The 20,894-nt window shown below is 44.3% G+C and overlaps 1 protein-coding gene across 8 annotated transcripts in view; it reads left to right on the top strand.

Annotated features, from left to right (window-relative positions):
* Positions 1-20,894, top strand: part of ZCCHC7 (zinc finger CCHC-type containing 7) — a 430,079-nt gene that overhangs the window by 390,372 nt on the left and 18,813 nt on the right. The window contains exon 8 of one of the 8 annotated variants that reach the window (XM_085881652.1): positions 17,200-19,309. The exons of the other annotated variants lie outside the window; for them this stretch is intronic. Within the exon in view, the coding sequence (XP_085737778.1) occupies positions 17,200-17,511 (312 nt within the window). The 3' untranslated portion in view covers positions 17,512-19,309. Of the gene's footprint in view, positions 1-17,199; positions 19,310-20,894 lie in introns of those variants that run through there. 8 annotated transcript variants of the gene reach the window in all.

The raw sequence follows: 20,894 nt of genomic DNA, 5'->3' as shown, positions 1-20,894 counted from the left end.
TGAGTACCAGGTTACTGATAACAGGAGCAATGCATCAGCGGCACAGCTGCGCTTTCAGAAATGATGCAACCAGCAGCCACAGGCTGCATGCAAAACAACAACAACTGATGGCATGAAGATGCAGATCCCAATCTTCTGTCTGCTTTGCTCGAATGAAGTGCAATAGCACTCCAATGTGCTTTATATATTCCAACCACAATTTACCAGTGCGACTTTGCCCGGCTGCATCTGCCATCAGATCGTCCATAATTTGAGTTGGTTGTCGGACCACCACCTCATTCAGCACAATATCAGTGGTACACTCACCGGTGAGAAGCATCTTGTGCACAGCATGAAGGCGATTGATATTCACTTCACTCAAGCAGGGGTCCTTTGAATTCCTCATTCCTCAAAACCTGAAATTCTGAGGTTCTTTTAAATCCTTCATACCCCTAAAACCTGGGTCTCGACCCCCACATCATCTTCCTTTGTCTGAAAAATCATCTTCCTCTGTCTGATAATACCAAAGTTATGGCTCTTAGTATTTTCTTGAGATTCGTGAATCGCGATGGTGGTCATCTTGGATTCTGACTTTTCCTAAAATGGAATTTTTGGGGACTTTACTCCATGGTGTTAGGTAGACGTCAAAGCAACTTTCCTGAAAAAAAAATATATATATCAACTTTCAACATTTTTTTTTTTCTTGGATCAAACTGATGTCCAGTTAATGCTCTTGTGCTCTATCTGCAAGTCAGATTAAAGTGATTAACTGCAACGTCAGATGTTAATGACCCTGCACCTTCCTCCCCTCCCACTCCACACCATCACTCCTCTCCCTCCATCACTGCAAGCAACAACATTTAACATAGGCTGGTGAAGTTTCATTTTATTTTATTTTATTTAAATACGTAAGTCTTTCTCTGTCTTTCTCTCTCTTGGTCTTCTCCATCCACCCACGTCCTGAAACACAACCTGCACCGATTGTATTGTCTTTTTGAGAAAATTACTTTAGTTTGCCAAGTTTTCAGCGAACGCGATAGATTTTCAAAACGCAACTACTGCTTTAAATGAGGAATTACTCTACATGACGCTCAAAGTTGGAATAATGAAACAAACGACGAGAAACTAATCTGCTACCCAGGGCGCCCCCGAACATGGCAGCGACTATGAGAAGGGTGTGGGAGTCCGGAATTAAAATGTTCTTAAAAAAAAAATTTTGTTTGCATTTTCTTCATCTAAATCTCAAAATTATAGTTTTAGCTTGAAACATTGACTATTTTCAGGTAAAACCTGATTTTAGGATCCTGGATTTGTGGCTGGTTACCTGGATAAGCTTTTATTGACATTATCATTGTGTTGATAATATATTAATGTTGGCAGTTAGCCTGTATCAAAGATCAGCAAAGTACCCTGAGTGGCACGCAAGATGATTTTGAGTGGCACGTGCAATAAAAGTCGAATTAGGAGTGAAGGAATCAATTTGAAAAAAAAAACTGTTTAAAAACTATGCTTGACTGCTTTGTCAATCTCTTAAATAAAAAAAAATAGGGGCAATACCTCACCTGGTGGAATTATGATGTTGAGGAGGAAGTCAACGTGGGATGGAATAAGCAAAATGTACCAATGAACCAATGTAATAGCAAATACCTATTTTGGGGGGCAACCCCCTCCCCTGTATATCCAGGTTCGATCTGTGACCTGCTACAGGTACCATGTAAACCTGTACTAACCTGTTCCATGGTCGGGTCAGGTTCGATCGGGTCGGGTCTAAGGTCAGGTCAGGTTCGATCTGTGACCTGCTACAGGTACCATGTAAACCTGTACTAACCTGTTCCATGGTCGGGTTGTCGGCGACTAAACCGTCTCCCCCACCAGGTTTTCTGGTGAGGAGGGTGTTTGGATATGGACACCCAGCAGGATTAAAAACAAAACCTGTCAAAGGGCGGAGGAGCTCCTTGTGAGCCAACGGCCATCCATATCTAGTGCCCAACTGTGTCTGCGGACGTCCTCCTGCAGTTGGGTTACTTCTTATTAGGAGGTTGGTGGCAGGATTTGCACTCCAGCCACCGTAAAACGCTTCATTCCGCAAAACGCAAAAACGCAAAAAAATCTGAAAAACCACTCCGTGGGAGTACCTGCTGTGCAGCTTCCTTCGCAGGGCAGCTCACCCGGATGATGGGATTGGGGCAAAGCCTTCGGACCCCAATCTTTGATAGGAGTGGAAACCACGGGGTAACATCCCCTGGGTCAGATTGCGGGAGAGTGTGTCGGAGTGGTGCTGAGGTGTCGTCCACCAGACGGCGGTCTCCTTGGGTTAACCTGAGGCGGTCCCTTCGGGTGGGTGCCTGGAATGTCCTATCCCCTAAGAGAGGATGATCACCTGTCTCTGTTATCATCTGAGCTCAAGCGTTTGGACATCGGGATTGCAGCTCTCTCTGAGGTTCGGAGACCGGATTGCGGCGAGATAATGGTGGGTGGTTACACCTACTATTGGTCTGGTCGCTCTGATGGTTACCATACCCAAGGAGTTGCTGTAGCTGTGTCCAATAAGCTGACCCCAATGATAATTGAGGTAACACCGGTCAACGAGCGTATTATGAGATTAAGGATTCGTCACTCCTTAGGTGTCATTTCCCTGGTCTCTATTTATGCTCCGACTGAGGAGAGTGATCTTACCGTGAAGGATGCATTCTACGCCACACTCGAGTCTGTGGTTCATCAGTGCCCCAGACGAGATACACTTCTAGTCTTGGGGGATTTCAATGCATCGACTGGAACTGATAGGGATGGTTATGAGGTGTGTGTTGGTCCCTATGGGTCAGGAACTATGAACCAGAATAGCACTAAGTTCCTTGACTTTGCAAGAAGTCATGGACTTAGGGTGGCTGGTTCATGGTTTCAGCGCCCGCAAGCTCATCGCTGGACTTGGTATTCCAACGCTGGCGGTGTGGCAAAGGAGATTGACCATGTCCTCATTGACGGTCGTTGGAGGATGATCCAGAACTGCAGGGTCTACCGGAGTGCTCAGTTCCTCAATACTGACCACAGGCTTGTTGTAGCAACTCTAAAGCTGCACCTTAAATCCTGGAGAATGGTACCATCCCAGCCTAGGCTGGATGTTGCCAAGCTCAGGGATGAGAGAGTAGCTGAGGAGTTTGCGAACAGGCTGAGTGGACACTTGGGGGTCTGGGTGCTTTGGGGGTCCTGAAGAGTTGTGGAGCGCCTTCAAGACCACCGTCTTGATGTTGCCGGTGGATGCCTTGGAGTTCACCGCAGGGCAAAGAAGAATTTTGTCTCTCAAGGGACACTGGATACCATTGACCAGAGTCGCAGGGCCAGGCTGAATGGCAGAGCTGAGCTGTTCAGGGAGCTGAGGCGTAAAACTGTACGTGCACTGAGGGTGGACAAGGAGGCCTATGTGCGAGGAATCTGTGAGGGGGTAGAGCATCACCTGTGGACAGGTGATTCTCGTCCCGCTTACAGGGGAATTCGCGCATTCGTTCATCCAAGCCCATCCCTCGGAGCACTGCAGTTCGAGCAGAGAGTGGTAGGCTCTTGACAGAGGAGTCTGAAGTGAAGGCCCGCTGGGCCGGTTACTTTGAGCGGTTGTACTAGGCTGATCCCCCAGCTGTCGAGTTGGACGTCAAGGGTGTTACAATCCCTGTTGCTGACCCTCGAATCAACTGTGGTCCACCATCGCTTGTGGAAACACGAGCTGCGGTGAACCAGTTGAAACGGGGCAAAGCTCCAGGGATCTGTGGCATCCATGCCGAACTTCTCAAGGCTGGTGGAAATGCTGCACTCGCGTCGTTGCATGCAGTTTTGTGCTCTGCCTGGAACACAGGCATCATCCCAACTGACTGGAAGAGGGGCCTTGTTGTCCCTCTCTGGAAAGGGAAGGGTGATCGCCAAGACTGCAACAACTACCGAGGGGTGACGCTGCTCTCAGTGCCGGGCAAGGTCTTTGCTCGGATAATTCTTGATAGGGTTCGCCACCATCTGCTTGAGCACCAGCGTCCAGAGCAGTCAGGCTTTACGCCAAAGAGGTCAACGATTGACCGTATCCTTGCTCTTCGTGTCCTCACTGAACGCAGACGAGAGTTTCGGCAGGGGCTGCTTGCAGCCTATGTTGATCTCTGTAAAGCGTTCGATTCAGTGAATCGGGATGTCCTCTGGAGGATTCTTGGTCTTCGTGGGGTGCCACCGAAACTGATCGATCTGATGTCTGAACTCTACTCTGGTACTGAGAGTGCTGTGAAGTGTGGTGGTACCGCCTCTGACTTATTTCCAGTTGTTACTGGAGTTCGTCAGGGATGTGTACTTGCCCCCACACTTTTCAGCACTTGTATGGACTGGATTTTTGGGAGGGTGTCGGAGAGATCAAGTTGCGGTGCATCGTTTGGCAATGTCAAGATCTCGGACCTTGATTTTGCAGATGATGCAGTCATCTTTGCGGAGACTTTAGACATCCTCTTGGGGGCCCTCGAGGTGCTGAATGAGGAGTCGGAGCCGTTGGGATTACGGATTTCTTGGGTCAAAACAAAGATCCAGGCTTTCGGTGACATCTTGGATGCTGCTGTCCTGTCTGTGTCTGTTTGTGGTGAGGATGTTGAGGTCGTGGATAGATTCACTTACCTTGGCAGTGATATTCATGTCTCCGCAGGTTGTGAGCCGGAGGTCAATAGACGTCTGGGTCGGGCCTGGGGAGTCATGGATTCACTGGATCATGGGGCAGGCGCTGCCGGTACCTGTGCGGGAGGACGAAAGTCCGAGTCTTCAGGTCCTTGGTACTTCCAGTCTTGCTCTATGGGTGCGAGACTTGGACTTTGACCAAGGATCTGAGACGGAGACTTAATTCCTTTGGTACCAGGTCTCTTCGGAGAATCCTTGGCTATCGCTGGTCGGATTTTGTGTCCAACGAGCGGTTGCTGAGAGAGACTCGGATGAGATTTGTTACCTGCATAGTCCGTGAGCGTCAGCTGCGGCTGTATGGACATGTGGCTCGTTTTCCTGACGCTGATCCTGCTCACCAGATTCTCTCAGCGAGGGAGTCTCATGAGTGGAGGAGGCCAGTGGGCCGACCACGTGCCTCATGGTTGCAGCAGGTTGACCATCATCTCAAGGAGATGGGGATGGGCCTGGCATCTGCCTGGGGGATGGCCAGACGGAGGCCCCTGGAGTACCGGCGGAAAGTGGACGCAGCGACGCGCTGTTCTGGCACATGCTCCCATACCTGTATATCCCCTTCGACTCCGATCTTTTTTTTTTTAATGAATAGCGTGAACAAATTTTGGTACATCATGGGTGATGATGGTTGTTGTCAAGTTTCATCGAAATTGTGTGTGGTTTCGGCAAAGAAAGCAAATAAATATTTTGGTGAGCAACCCCCCGTAAACTCCGTTCGACTCCCCCCCCCACCCCTTTTTAATGTCATGAACAACCTTTGGTACTTTATGGGTGATAAAGGTGGTGGGCAAGTTTCATCAGAATTGTGTGTGTAGTTTCTGAGAAGAAAGCAAATGCATAATTTGGGGGGGCAATCCGCCCCTCCGTAGAACCCCTTCGACCCCACTATTTTAATGGTGTGAACAAACTTTGGTACATCATGGGTGACGAAGGTTGTAGTCAAGTTTCATCAGACTTGTGCGTGTTGTTTCTGAGAAGAAAGCAAATACCTCTTTCAGGGGGCAACCCCTCCACACCCCCCCCACCACCGTAGACCCCTTCAGACCCAATTATGTTTTTTTTTTAATTCCGTGAACAAACCTTAGTAGGTCAAGGGTGATGAAGGTTGTGGTAAAGTTTTATCGGAATTGCTTGTGTAGCTTCTGAGAAGAAAGCAAATACCTATTTTGGGGGGCAACCCCAGTAGACCCCCTTAGGGCCAGATTTTCTTTCATGCCATGAACAAACTTTGGTACATACAGGGTGCTGAAGGTTGCGGTAAAGTTTCATCGAAATCGTATGTTTAGTTTCAGAGAAGAAGTTGCAAGTATTTGTGAACGGACGGACGGACGGACAACGCATCATCCCATAAGCTCCCCAGAGCTATGTTCCTGGTGAGTTAAAAAAAAAACAAAAAAAAAACAAGAGCTTTCATTGGTTAGCATAATTTAGAGCCATTTTAAAGAAGAAGGCCAGTTTGGATTGTGTGCTAGGACAACTTTTCACACCGTATATCTCCCGATAACATGACATGCTGTCATGGATGATCCGTGATACCTTGGCTGATCGATTGAGAAGACTATCTTCAGAGCGAAGTGTCTCGATAATCTCATCAGCGAGATTAACAACATGGTGCAGATTCTTCATCGTTAGCTCGGTAGTGTTAGTTCTGATGCTCGTCATCCTGCTGGCAATGGATATACGTACTGTATGGAGATACAGTATGCTCACGACACAGACAAGCTAAAAGAGCACAGGACAATGCCGCGCAATGTATTCTGCACGAAGCACGCCATGAAGTCACAGTACTCACCGACGCACTATTTAATTATTTATACTCGCCAAATGAAAGTGCGGAACCATTCGACTGAGAACACAACGTCTTCCCCAATAAAAACTAGACAAATAACAGGGACTGCCTCTACTCCATTACGTTTTTCAGGTCCAGCCAGTCTTGATTCAGGAAATCTCATGATAAGTACCACTGATCATGTTTTTTTGGGGGGCAAAATGGCGTTTCCTAAAAAAAGCAAAGTTAAATGTTCGCTCGTTTCAACCCTCTTGGAGAGAGGAATATGGATTTTTTTTTTCAACATAATGACCGTGATGTTTGTACTCCGTTGTGAGAGTGTTTATTGCCACATATCAAGTAACCAATGACATTTTCAGACAAAGCATGAGAAGCGCTTCAAGGACGAGGCAGACAAAACTGCATCAATCAAACGGGCCATAGCGAGGTACTGAAAGCAAATCATCATCTTCACTTACGTCTGTGCCAGTAAAAATCAATCCACAGAGGGAAGTTACAAAATCACACATTGTGTTCCAAAACATGGAAAAACCCATTTACAGATGGGGAATATATAAAAGAGGCTTTTCTCAGTTGTTCAGATGTTTTGCTCAATGGTTTGCCCAGTAAAGACACAATCATCTCCAGAATCAGATGTACCTGTGTCTGCCAGATCAGTGGAGATATGCATCAGCAAAATGGAAGAAACGTTAATAAACAACAGACGGTAGTGTTAAAAGAGGCAGTGGTATTTAGTGTCGCGCTTGATGAGGGTATGGATATAAATGACCTTCCGCGGTTCGCTGTTATTGCGAGATACTGTGACTCAGGTGAAGTTCATGGGCCTAAAACCCATGCATGGCACAACATCAGGGGAAGATATAGCAAAGACGTTTGTTAATCATTTTGAGGAAAAAGGAATCGACTTCAGAAAAATATTATCTGTGACAACAGACGGTGCCCTTGCTATGGTCGGAAAACAGAAGGGGTTTGTAAAGATCATCAAGGATCAAATTGGCCGTCCGACAGTCAATTTTCATTGTATTATTCATCAAAAAAAATCTTTGTGCCAAGATTTCTAATTCTGAGCTTAATGACATGATGAGTACAGTGGTGAAGATGGTTAATTTTCTTGTTGCTCGATTTGCCTTGATGCACAGGCAGTTTCAAACTCTGAGGAGATGTACAGTGCATACAAGGACATTCCGCTTCACAACAATGTCCGTTGGCTAAGCCGTGCGGAGGTTTTCGCATGCTTTGTGGACTGTCTTGATGCAATCAAGATCTTTCTGTCAGAAAAAGGTCAAGACTACCCCAAACTGGTTGGTGGCAAATGGGTCATACAACTAATGTTTCTAACTGACATCAGCACGCATCGAAACAAACTCAACCTCCATCTGCAGGGTGCAAGCCAAACTGTTATGGGTCTTTTTGAAGCATGGAAGGCATTTCTTGTGAATCTTGCCATTTTTCCCCTCAAGACATTGACACCTCGACTTTCCACTATTTCAAACATCTTAAAGAACTATCGACACATCGCACCATCAGTGTCATCAGATTTAAATATACACACAAGAACTCAAATCAGAATTTTCTGTCAGATTTAAAGATTTCCAATGTTTTGGCCCGATTGGTTACCTTTTTCATTAAACCAGACGACTTTGATAACAGCAACATGGATTTGACAGTGTTTCAGTAGATGAGTGTTGAGGATTTCAAAGTGCAGCACATAGAGTTAAAATGCTCAGACTTCTGGGCCTCGAAGGTTTGGGATCTGCCTCACACACTTGAGACTACCGAGAGAGATCATGGCGTCTCCACCCTGACCCGTTGGAAGGTCCTGCCTGTGAAATTTGACTGTTGGAAGAAAGTGACATTTTCACTGCTCTCAGCATTTAGATCTACATACCTCTGTGAACAGGTATTTTCACATATGAAGGTCAGTTCTCTCTACCTCCCAGAGCCAGTTAACAACTGAATACTTAGAGGCTGGCGTCCTCCTTAAAGTGTCAAACTAAGAACCCGAGATTGGAGAACTCGGCAAGGGAAAGCAAGGGCAAAGATTACACTAAATGGTAAGATCTGCCTTTTAATTTAGTTATTCATGAAGATGCTAAATTGTAAGTAGGACTATTATTGATGTTAAAAAATGTATCAATGGCAATCAGATCCATAAATGAGTGAATAAGTTGACTATTGGCAGGCCACTTCTGAAAGGTTGCTAACCCCTGGCCTGTATTGTACTGTGATGTTACGCATGAGCAAGCAAGCGAAGTTAATATTGAGTGAAATAAATTTAATTTAAGTTCAATAACTTTGTCTAATTCTCGTTTTTTTTAATGTTTTTTTTATTGATAACCATTGACGAAGTCGCCAGAGGCATTATGTTTTTGGGTTGTACGTCGTCCGTCCATGCTAATTTTCTCTGTTTACTCTGCAACCGCTTATCCGATTGACACACATTTTTCACCATAGGTGTGACGACTCATGTAAAATGTTTTAATGATAATTATGATGTCATAGGTCATGTGGTGTGGCAGCCATGTTGGAAAAAAGGAAAAACTTTCAACCTCTGCATCTCCGAAACTGCTTCATGGAAAAAATTGTCCTGTGCGGGCAGTGTCTGATTGTTTCTGGACGTGTCCAGGCGGTGTTTGTGTCCGAGCATTGTTTATCTCTGGAGAGTGATTGTCTCCAGAAACTGTCCGGGCCGTATCTGCTTGTCTCCGGATGTATCGGGGCCGTGTTTATGTCCGGATGGGAGTTTGTCTCTGGATATGTCCGGACGGTACTTGTAGTATGACCGGTAGAAAATGGATTTCAGACTTATTTTATTTCCATCTTCACTGTTATTCTATGCAGAATCATTTTGATGAAACATGAATCGTAATTTACGCTCCACCGCACGTCCGCCTTCCCTTCCTCTCACCTCATGCTGCCTTCCCTTCCCCCACCCTTCCTCAGTCTCCCTCCCTCCCTCACTCCCACACCCCTCTCTCTCTCTTCCCCCTCTCCCCCCCCCCCCTTCGTATACCCATCAGCGAAGCGACGGGTGGTATTTGCCAGTCGAAAATAAGTGTGATTTTTAGATGATGTCATAGCTGGCTTTATTATGATGTCTTAATTGCATACGTTGAACGCTTTATCTGATCAATATGAAAATTTTTGAGGGTCATCTCAGGCTAAATTGTGTTGCATTCTTTTTAAAATTTATTTATATTTTCATTTACGGACGCTTTCCAATGGTTCTGTGATTTTTTTTTCCCCCGGTGTATCGGTTTCGATATCCATCAGCAAACAAAATTACCGTGCTTCCCCATTGTCAGGTCACTCACCTGCATTTTTTTTTTTTTGTCATTTATGGACGCTTTCCGATGGTTCTGTGATTTTTCCCGGTGTATTGGCTTTGTTGATGTCCATCGGCATGCAAAATTTCAGCTTTCTACGTCACCCAGAATGTACCAATCTTTAACATCAGTGTGTCAGTGAATCAGTGAATCAAAATGGTTAGAATGAGCTTTATATATTAGATATATGCATATACTAGCGGGGTATGCTTACACATTGTAAGCAACACCAAGCCGTGCTTCCCCATTGTTTTGGGTCGCTCACCTGCATTTGATTTTTCATTCACTTATTTTCATTTTATTTTTCCCCCTTTATTTAATTTTCATTTACGGATGCTTTCCGACTGTTCGGTGATTTTTCCTGGTACTGTATATTGGCTTTGATGTCCGTCGGCACATAAAATCCCGCGCTTCCCCATTGTCTCGGGTCACTCTCCTTGCATTTATTTTTTTTCATTTTTTTGTTTATTTTTTTCATTTATTACTTTCATTTTAAGCTCGCCTGTTCGAAGAACAGAGAGCTATAGCGATACCCCCGGCGTGAGCGTGAAAATGTTAAAGTTTTTGGTGCAAGTTATTTCCTTTCTAATGTTTTTATCTACCACACTATTTTTTACTGATTATAATATACAAATACATATATTGCTTTAAAATGATTTGGATCAGACTTCACTACAATGCTTTATAAAAAATATTATTACACTAGCCTTTTAAAAACGAAAAACGATAAATGTATAAACAGGCGAGCATTGGGTGGCTTTGACACCACTCTGGTTATTTATATTTTCATTTACGGACGCTATCCAACAGTGTAATTGATTCCCCCCCCCCCAGTGTAATTTTCATTTACGGATGTTTTCCGATGGTTCTGTATTTTTCCGTGTATCGGCTTTGTTGATGTCCATCGGCATGTAAAATGTCAGCTTTCTACGTCACTCAGAAGGTACCTTTCAGTCAGTCAGTCAGTCAGTCAGTCAATGGTTGGAAAGAGCTTCAAAATATATATATATATATATATATATATATATATATATATATATATATATATATATATATATATATATATATATATATATATATATATATATATATACACACACACACACACACACACACACACACACACGCACACAGGCATAAGTGAAACAATGTGAAGCAGAGTCTAATTTCTCATGGACTTGCATGTATTCATGGGGGGATGCGTTTTGTTGACGTTATAATTGGAATTATAACTTCCATTCGCATCGTCCATAGCATAATGTGGATTAATATAGAGTATGTAGATGCTAAAATAATACATACTGTATGTGAAAAACATTCTGCAGGTCGAAAATAAATGGACAAAAACAAAGTTAATTTAACACTCACTGGTCTTATCTCGGAGCTAACGTCAGTCTTGTTGATGCCACTGGAATGCCTTTGCTCCGATGTGGTATCGGTGGGGTTGGTAGGGATTGCTAGGGTGAGGGAGAGGTAGTGGGGTTATCCGTGTCACCCTCAGAGTCTGGTGCAGGTTCAGGTTGTTTTCTCTTGAAGAATGAGTCAAGAGAAAGTTGGCTGGTCATCTTATTCTTCTCCTTGTAGAGCTCATTGTAGCATGAAAAGCATTCAATGCCATTCTTTTCACTGCAGTCCTGCGCTCCAAGCAGGATCATTTTTATATGCAAGATCTAGAGCCTCATTAATTTTATTCAGGATGTTTGAAAGAATTTTACATGTTAAAACCCTCTCTGATTGGTCCTCTTCTGTTGCTTCTTCAACCCACTGTTGGTCGAGCTCTGTGAGGTCCTCATTGGTCAAACTCTCCCCATGAGAGTTCGGCAACTCCTCCACATCTCCTGCGGTGACTTCATGGAATCCCCCTTCATTGACCGTCTCGGTGATTTCATTGTGCTGTGTGGGTAGTTTGTGTTCGAATCGCATGAAGTCCATGATGCACTCCAGTCAAACCTTCCTCCAAACACCATTCATGCAGTGGTCTGTGACTTCTCTCCAGGCCTCAGTGATATTTTCAATGGCTTGCATTATGTTAAAAGACTGCCAGAAGCCTCGAATTGATTGGCTTTCTTTGCCATTGGTGTCACGGATTAGCTGAGAAAAGGTGCGTCACAGGTAGTGAGCTTTGAATGCTGCGATGGTGCCCTGATCCATCGGCTGTCGGAGAGAAGTTGTGTTTGGAGGAAGAAACACAACTTCAACTTTGATGCCAGTTGATGAGGAATCGAGGTCGACAAGGTGACCAGGTGCACTGTCCAACAGTAACAGTGCTTTCTTTTCAAAGTTATGTTTTTCACAATATGTTTTCATTGCTGGACAAAAATCATGCACAGACCAGGTCTGAAAAATGTCCCTGGTCATCCAAGCCTTGCGGTTTGACCGTCAGATGACAGGCAGGGTAGTCTTGCAGAAACCCTTCATTGCTTGTGGTGTCTTAGAATGGTAAACGAGCAAGGGCTTTAATTTTAAATCTCCTGCCACATTGCCTCCAAGCAAGAGTGTTCGGCGATCTTTGGTGGCCTTAAATCCCGAAGCACTCTTTTCTTCACTTGCAACAAAGATGCGGGATGGCTTGCATAAAAGGTCATGGAGTTCGGTACGGAGCTCCGGGCCATGTCACGCCAGATGTGCGAATGAGACCGCTTCCGGCCCCAGGAGCCTAGCAGGGCGTGGCTCGGACCGCCGTGGCCCAATAAGGAAGCGCGATTCGGGTCACGGCGCGTCACTTCGGGACATCACCCCACCCTTCGCCCGGGGCTTTTGAAAGGAGGACCGCAAAGCCGTCCACCCTCTTTTATGCCTGTCTGCCTCACTCTTTCCTTCGCCTCTCTGCTCCGCCTTCTTCTTTACTGCTCCTCCTCGTCTGCCCATCGCTGGATCTACACTAGTGGTTGATGTGCGACAGACGTTCTTGTGTGACCAGTGCGGAGCACACATTTCCACGAGCCCCAGAAAAGTGACTCAGCAGGAGATAACGGGCCAACTCTTGAGGTGGGAATGCTCAAGTGGAGCGTCCCATGAAGGTACATGCTACACTCACAGACCTATGCACGACTAGGCTGGGAATCTTTTGCCTTACGCATCTTCTCTCCTCTGTCTTTTTTCATCCTTCTATCTCGTCCCCTTTGGACGCACAAAAGAGCATCCATTACTGATTCGCAATCACAGTTTTCTCTGCAACGACACCGCACCCCCCCCCCCCATATTGCACCACACTACACCTCCCACTCCTACACCATAGACACCAGTATTTATCCCTCCTACCCTCCCCCAAAGTGTACTGGGTTGCAGGGTTTATTTTAACGTGCAGTTGTACCCCTATTGTGCAGTTGTGAATTCAAAATGTGCAGTTGTAAATCCAGATTTGTGCAGTTGTCAATTTGTTCTTTGTTTGAATTTGCATGGCTAGGGTGTCATAAACTAGGAAGGAACCACAATAGACGTCACTGAGAGTCTGATAGCTGACCAAAACTTTTTTTTTTTATTAACCTTGCAATATAATGCAATCATACATATTACATAAATCATAATATATGACATAGACTACCACATTTCACATTACAAATTATATCTTAAACAGTGAGGATTATCAACCGTATTTACAGTAGATGGGAAACCACAAGTGGTTGCTCATAGTCGCACAAAGAACAAAATCATAAAGCTGAGCCTGAGGTTGACTTTGACTAACATTAGAACCAAGTTTCAGGTAAGTCCAACTCGCTAGCTGTCTTTGGCATGAGTAAGATTAAACAAAATCTGTAGAACTTAACGAAAATGAACATTTGAACCTGTCCAAGGAAGCAAAACTGTAAGAAGTTAGAATTTCTTGACCTTCTTCTTAGGTGGTACCTCCACCTCGTCAGGCTCGTCATCCTCTACTTTGTGTTCTGCTTCTGTGAAAACTCCCTTGAAGTGGACTTGAAACTTTGCTTTGTCATGGCTTTTGTTTCTGTCTGCCTTTGATGACAGCCAAATCATAACTCCCTTGGATCAAATGCTTCTAATGGTGGCATGTTGTAATGTATGTACAAATACAGATTTTCCGTCTCCACTGACATTCTTGATCTTTCACATGTTTTCAGAACATTGCTGCTACTTATAAGATGCTCAACATCAGCTGAATGAGGCTTGGCAGCCACAACTCTGCTTTAATGCCTTCACCAGATTTGGAAACAGTTCTTTAGACACCAGATACTTGACCAGCTTGTTGAGAGTTGTCTTTTCCTTGTCCAGAAGACACAAGATCTTGGTATTCCATACCGAGTTCCTCAAGGTCAAAATCTGGACATATCAGCTGATGAACAGCCTTGATGTCAGCATCTTGTAGCTTCAAGAAGGGCACCAGTACCTCCATCATGTGCTTGTCAATGTCACTGTCAAACGCCGTCGTGCTCGGCTGCTTCGCAGCCTCCATTTTTTTCCCGCCCCTGCCTCGCATCGGAGTTTGTGCAGTTGTAAATTTCCCTTAGAATAAACCCTGCTGGGTTGCGTTGGTCGGCCGACTGCGACAGGTATTGCGAGGTCGTTAGTCCTCATCTGCTCTCTTTCCTTCTGGCTCTCTAATATTCCGTGTGTGTGTGCGTGCGTGCGTGCGTGCGTGCGTGCGTGCGTGCGTGCGTGCGTGTGTGTGATGGCGCCTGTTACAGCATAAGTTAAGATTGTAGAAGTTCTAACGGGATAAGTCTGCTTTTGTAAATTGCTTGCCTTTTGTTGCACCCTACAAATTCCTTGCTATCCCTGCTGTACGTAATAATAAACCCCATTCACTGTGCCATACACCTTTCCTCACTTGATTGTAAATAAATGCTTTGTATAGAAATGTTACCAGCTCGTTTTCATCTTTTCCTTCATTGGTCCAGCATGGTCCATATCCTAGCTTAGTTGGGACGTTATCCCCCAACAATCTGTTTTTCTAGCCGGTACATTCTTGGGCAGTTACGCTCGGCTGCATCTGATCCGGTAAGGTGATCCAGTTTGAACAAGGCGCACCGAGGGCAGGTCCCCTGGTAATTAGATCACATGACAATTCGGTAAATGGTATTCATTCGACCGAGGACCCTAAGTCACATGGTCAAGTTATTGGCGTTCACGGTCGATTAGTGACCCGCCGTGTTATGGAGTTATTCATGAGCGACGGCCTGCCATTTAGTGGGGCAGATAACAGCAATTTTTGAGAGGAATCGTGCAAATGATGATACAAGCATCAAATTTGGCACATTTGTTCTCCAGGGGATTCTAATCAAATCTGCCTGATTGGCCATTTGAAAATCCAAATTTTGAAAAATTTGAAAAAAAAAAAACTTCAACAAAGTCAAAATCACGAATCAATGTTGGATGCTGGCTGAGATTGGTGAATGTTTCCGAAACATCATCAAAGACGTTTCAAGTCTGCCATGCAGTTTTCTTCCCTTTACCACGGAAGGCAGACACGATGTCACATCCAGTGAACGCATGGAAGTATGGGATCCCTCTGGCTTTCTCAGGCCCTATTGCAGAAACTACCTCATGGACTAGAATCCATTGCGCCTTGGCTCCTTGGCCAAAGGCAATCCACATGTTCTCAAGACCTAGTTCCTGTAAGGATGGCAGTGCAGATATTGATATGACTAGTACGTCCGTGTCATTAGCCTTAATGATAATGGACTTGCTACCATCCGTCGTTGCATCCCTGGTGTGTACAAATATTCGAGTGTCAGCTTCTTCACGACAACATGGAGACACAACATCCAGTGACTTCCTTGTGTTGCTAATGGCATCTTCTCCTTTTGTGACAATGACTGTGCTTGTCATCTGTGCTTCACACATCTTTTCCGCAAGAAAGTGAAACAGCTCAGTCTTGTTGCTGTCATCTTGAAGAAAGCTTTTCCAGTTACTTGGGGTCTTACTGGTTCCTGTCACTCTTCTTCTGATTCCTTGCCCCCTTTTCGACCTTGCCTCGGACTTCAGACTTGACCTCTTGTACACATCAAACACTACGACCACCCTCTCGTACCTAGCACCATAGGATTCCACCTTTGGGATGATGTCTTCTTTAGCATAGTCATCAAATATCTTTGAAGTGCGTGAAGGTAGGGCATTGATAAGTGCTGATCCATCAATGATGACTGCATCTCCCCTTGGTTCTCTCTCTGGGGTGTTCACTTGCGCTTCAAGAATTTCAGCCAGCTGTGACTTCAAATTTTTTTGAAGTTTTTTTTTTTTTTTCATGTTTTTCAAAATTTGGATTTTCAAATGGCCAATTGGGCAGATTTGATCAGAAAGCCCTGCAGAACAGAAATGCCAAATTTGATGCTTGTATCATAATTTGCACGATTTTTCTACTATCTACTACACTAATTCTGGAGAGTCTGGTGGGAACCCAAGGTAGTTCCCGTCCACCTCCTCGTGGTCTTCTCTCCCCCGACACCGGGTACACAACAATGTATGTATATATGTATATATACAGTAATCCCCCATTTCTCGTGGGGGTTACGTTCCAAACCTCCCCGCGCTAAGTGAAAATCCGTGATGAATGGACGCCTCCCCAAAAAATCGACTCATCTGGTCTGGTCGGTTTGGGAGTGATTGGGTTTGAGGTGCCGGAGATTGACTAGTCTGGTCTGGTCGGTTTGGCAGTGATTGGTTTTGAGGTGCCGGCGATCGACTAGTCTGGACTGGTCGGTCTTGAGGTGCTGGGTATGAGCAGTGCTCGTCCAACGGCGGCGAACCTTTTTCCTTCCCAAAGCATATATCGAGCACCTTTACCTTAACCTTCTCCTGGAGCGTCCCAGGACCTTCCTCTGGCACTTCGGTTCCTTGCCTGAAGCCTTAGAAGGTGCAGGGCATTTGGGCGGCATCGTGGGGCTTGGAGAAAAAAACGTAGAAAATATTCGAAGTTCACAAGCGAAACTTTGTCACGTGCGTTGTGTGACTGGTCGAGCACCACGCGTTATCATTTATTGCTTAAATAATTTATATTTTATATATTATTACCGCGATGTACCGGGGGAATCCGCAGAAAAAATTAGTTAGGTTCCAAGGGTAAACCCGCAATGAACCGGGGGCGCGATAGGTTGAACCGCGATGAAGCGGGGGTTGACTGTATACATATATATATATATATATATATATATATATATATATATATATATATATATATATATATACATAAATAAATATAAATATACATATATATATATATATATATATATATGTATATATATATATGTGTATATATATATATGTATATATATATATATGTATATATGTATATATATATATATGTATATATATATATATATATATATATATATATATATATATATATATATATATATATATATATATATTTACAAATATACATATACACATACATATGTATATACAGTGCTTTCAGAAAGGATACACAACCCTCTACTTTTGTCACATTTTGTTGTGTTGCAGCCTGAATCTAAGCCTGGTGTTGGCTTAGTGGTTAGGGTGGCGGCTTGGGATCCTCTTGGGATCTTGGGACCACTGCCGACACTGCCACTCCGACACACTGCCGCCGTCTGCCATCTCGAGCTCCGTCCTGTTCTCCGACTCTTCCAGACTGCCACTCTCCAGACCCGACTTGACTGCCTTGAGCTGCGTTGTGCTCACGCTTATATAGGCCGGGAGAGGAGTGCATTTGTAAATTTGTGGATCACAGCGGGTTTGGAGGTGCGGATACACCACCTGATGCTCAGCCATTGGAGGGATGAAAAGTGGGCGTGAATCATTCCTGATCCGATTTCCTCTTCGAAAGGATCCCATTCACAACCCATGGCACGACGTTCGGTAGAAAGGCGAAGGTGGTGGGAGTTTGCTGTGGTGGTTTGGGAAGGGTGTTGGTGGTGGCGATTTGGTTGTTGGCGGGCGTCGTTTGAGAATGGCGGTGAAGCGATGTTTGCGGGGTGGAGTTGTGGAGGTAAAGAGGCGAAGGTGGTGGTGTTTGGTGTAGTTGTTTGGGGGCGTTGTTGGTGGTGGCCATTTTGTTGTTGGGCGATGATTGGTCCAAAATAATGTTAGAGAAAAGAAAAACGGCTATCTCAAAGGATCGCAGTCCTGTGAACACGGAAATCCCCTCTAAACAACGGTGGGGAAATCTAACTACACATATACTTATCGTCATAACTGATCTAAGGTCCTTTATGGTGGTCTGCGAATTTCCACAGCCGTAACAATATGAACAAAATTATGAATAATTATTAAGAAATAAATTTTACCTTGAGAATAAGTGTTGAAAATGGTGTTGACGTGCACGTAGACAAGCATCCACACGTCCTTGCATATTCGCAAAGACTCGCATCAATTCAGCCTGAGAAATGTTGTTGATGAAATTGATGATTTCTTCCTGGATTTGATGAAGACTGTGGGGATTATCTTTATAAACAGCGCCTTTCATTGCTCCCCAAAGATAAAAGTCCAGAGGTGGTGAAAGGACAGTGGATCTCGGTGGCCAAATGTCCTTTGAAATTAATGTCTGCAAACACGTCGCGGAGCAGCATCATGGAGCCATGAGCAGTGTTCACGGTGACACTGTCGTGTTAAACAGTGCCTTTCATTGCTCCCCAAAGATAAAAGTCTGCAGGTGAAAGGTCGGGGGATCTTGGTGGCCAAATGTCCTTTGAAATTAATCTCACTCCAAACATGTTGCGTAGTGGAACGGAGCTACGAGCGGTGTGTGCAGTGGAACTGTCCTGTTGGAAATATGCACTGCTAAATCTGGCTCCTTTTCATGGGTTACATGGAATTTGCAGAAGTGCACGGCGACTTTTGGGACAATTCGCAGAGGTGCATCGTGACTTTTGGGACACCCTGTGTTATTCAGTGAAGAGATTTTATGATTGTAGCTCGGAAAGAAGATATTGAAGTAAAAAGGGAGCAGGTGATGCTGATTTCCGCAGTAGGTTATTCAGAAGACTGCAACTCGTCCAGAAGTTGCATTTTCCTATTTATATAATTCAAGAGCAAATGGGAAGGTAGTTTGATACATCTTTGCAGCAGTCGGTGTATTGTTGAGATTTTTCAAATCCAATTACTTGGTAACCAGAAGAAGTTTGGAAAGCAATGCATGAAATTATGAAGAATGGAAATTGGAGCAACTTGGCATTGTTCGAATTTGTGGTTTATCTGGACTATGGAGGCACCGAAGGTGCAAGCCTCCGTGCAATCGACTAATTATGAAAGCTTTACCCAAAAACTCAATTTAGCACGCGTTTTTCTCTTGGGTCAAGGTTTCTCCTTTGTTGCCTCATAAAGTGGCAATTGAAATTTTATTTTATTTTATCAATCCGCTTAATGTCTTGTTCGCTTTTATTCATTAAAAAAAATTTTCATTGCAAGTGGTTGAGCTTACGGCTGAATATTGTTGTACTGAAAGGTGGAAAGGAGTGTGAAACTCCTTGAAGGCATGTCTGAAGTTTCTGAGTATCTATGGCTCACAGTATGCTATGCTGGTCTTCGTTGTGTGAATTGAGTGACCAAAGTGTATATAAAATAATAAATTAGATGGAATGCAAAAAGCTATTTTATCATGGTTGGTTGCCATTTTTTCAAGTGTCTCTTGTGTGTGACGTGAAATACAACCTCTGAAGTGGATAATTAGGTGTTAATGAAAGGAGCGGCACTGTACACTCCACGCGGACCATTAGTGTGGCATAGGCAGATGACATCAGCAGGTAATCTGGAAATGCGTTAAATGGATTTGGCTCAGGAGAGTCGTATGTCACAATGAGGGCTTGATGCCAGCGTGAAACGACCCTCACAAGAAGATATCTTTACCCTGTGGACACTCTGTCTTTCTCTGTACTATGTCGTCCTTTTTTTTTTTTTTCTGTCAGCACAGCTGATTCAGCAGCGTTGGCATGAGAGCACAGCTTGCTGCCGCACTGTGAACGGCAAGCTCAAATGTCTGGAGCGTTTGCAATCTTTCTCTGATAGCACAATATGGGTTCTGGTATTCTTGAAGTTGTGGCTTTATTATTCCTAATGTTTTAAAAAAGCCCGGTGCATTACTATTTCGTGTGATCTCAGTGATCAATTGGGCCTCCGCAGAGGCCGAATTTTGAATATGAGCTGTAGTAAGGGGTTAATGAAATTACTTGCAATGCAGCTAATTATTTTGCCTCGGCTTTTAATTAGCTCCCAACCAAGCTCATTATGGCCCTGCCAAATTCTATTATTCCGCCGACAGCTTTATTTGCAGCGCGGCCCGTGTGCTCCATCATAGCTCAGTATGCCAATTGACGAGCAACTTCATTACTCGGCTGGGCAAATTGTGCTGTCAGGAGACTAATTGGAAGCCTTGCTCGGACCTGGGCGGGTGCCGTGGCGATGAGCTTTGTACACGATAACCATTTCCTCATTGCACTGCTCGGCCTTGACTGCAGCTCTCCGGCTTCTCCTGGTGTTTTTTTTTCAAAACTTTGCTTTCTATCGCTTACGAAGGAGTGAATATCATTCTGTAAGGATCGACGGTGTTTACAAATTGCGTGCCACATATTGCTCTTTGTTTGTAATTTGCTTGTGATGGTGAAGATTTTTTTTTATGTTCTCATTGGCAACGTGAATACTTGCTGCTGGAGATTATAATGCTCAACAGTGCTGTGAGCTCCTTCACCATCTTGCTACCCCCATCGATAACATATAGTTAAGGTTTTGCATTTTTATACCTTTTTAAAAGACTCAGTGGAGTAATGGTTTTTTGCGTCCGTTCTGAGTCTGGGAGGTCGGCATTTCAAACTCCAGGTGAGTCATACCAAACACTTAAAATATGGGACGTGCTGCTTCCTTGCTTGATGATCAGCATTTGAGTTAAGGGTAGAGCACAGACAACCATATGTTGGCAACCATTGCACATGCTTGATCGGCCTAATGGCCTCCTGCATTTAAGTTCCTGTTCCTTGAAAGTTAACTTCGGCAGGACCTCTGCAAATTGAGGAACTTTCAAATGCATTGGTTTCAAAAGTGCACTTTGCCTAAATATTACGTACTGAATATAAAACAGCTTAAAGCCGCTGTCACACCTTGACGTTTTAGCCAGCGTATGCCGACGTATGAAAAATTTGGCGAATACGCTGGCACACGTCAAATACGTTATGGGTAAGTTTTGTTTT

The sequence above is a fragment of the Eptatretus burgeri genome, chromosome 5 (assembly GCF_056783735.1).
Source record: "Eptatretus burgeri isolate ZD-2024b chromosome 5, Ebu_testis_v1, whole genome shotgun sequence".
NCBI lineage: Eukaryota > Metazoa > Chordata > Myxini > Myxiniformes > Myxinidae > Eptatretus > Eptatretus burgeri.
Note: the sequence above shows the minus strand (reverse complement) of the source record. Positions and strands in the feature narration are given on the sequence as shown.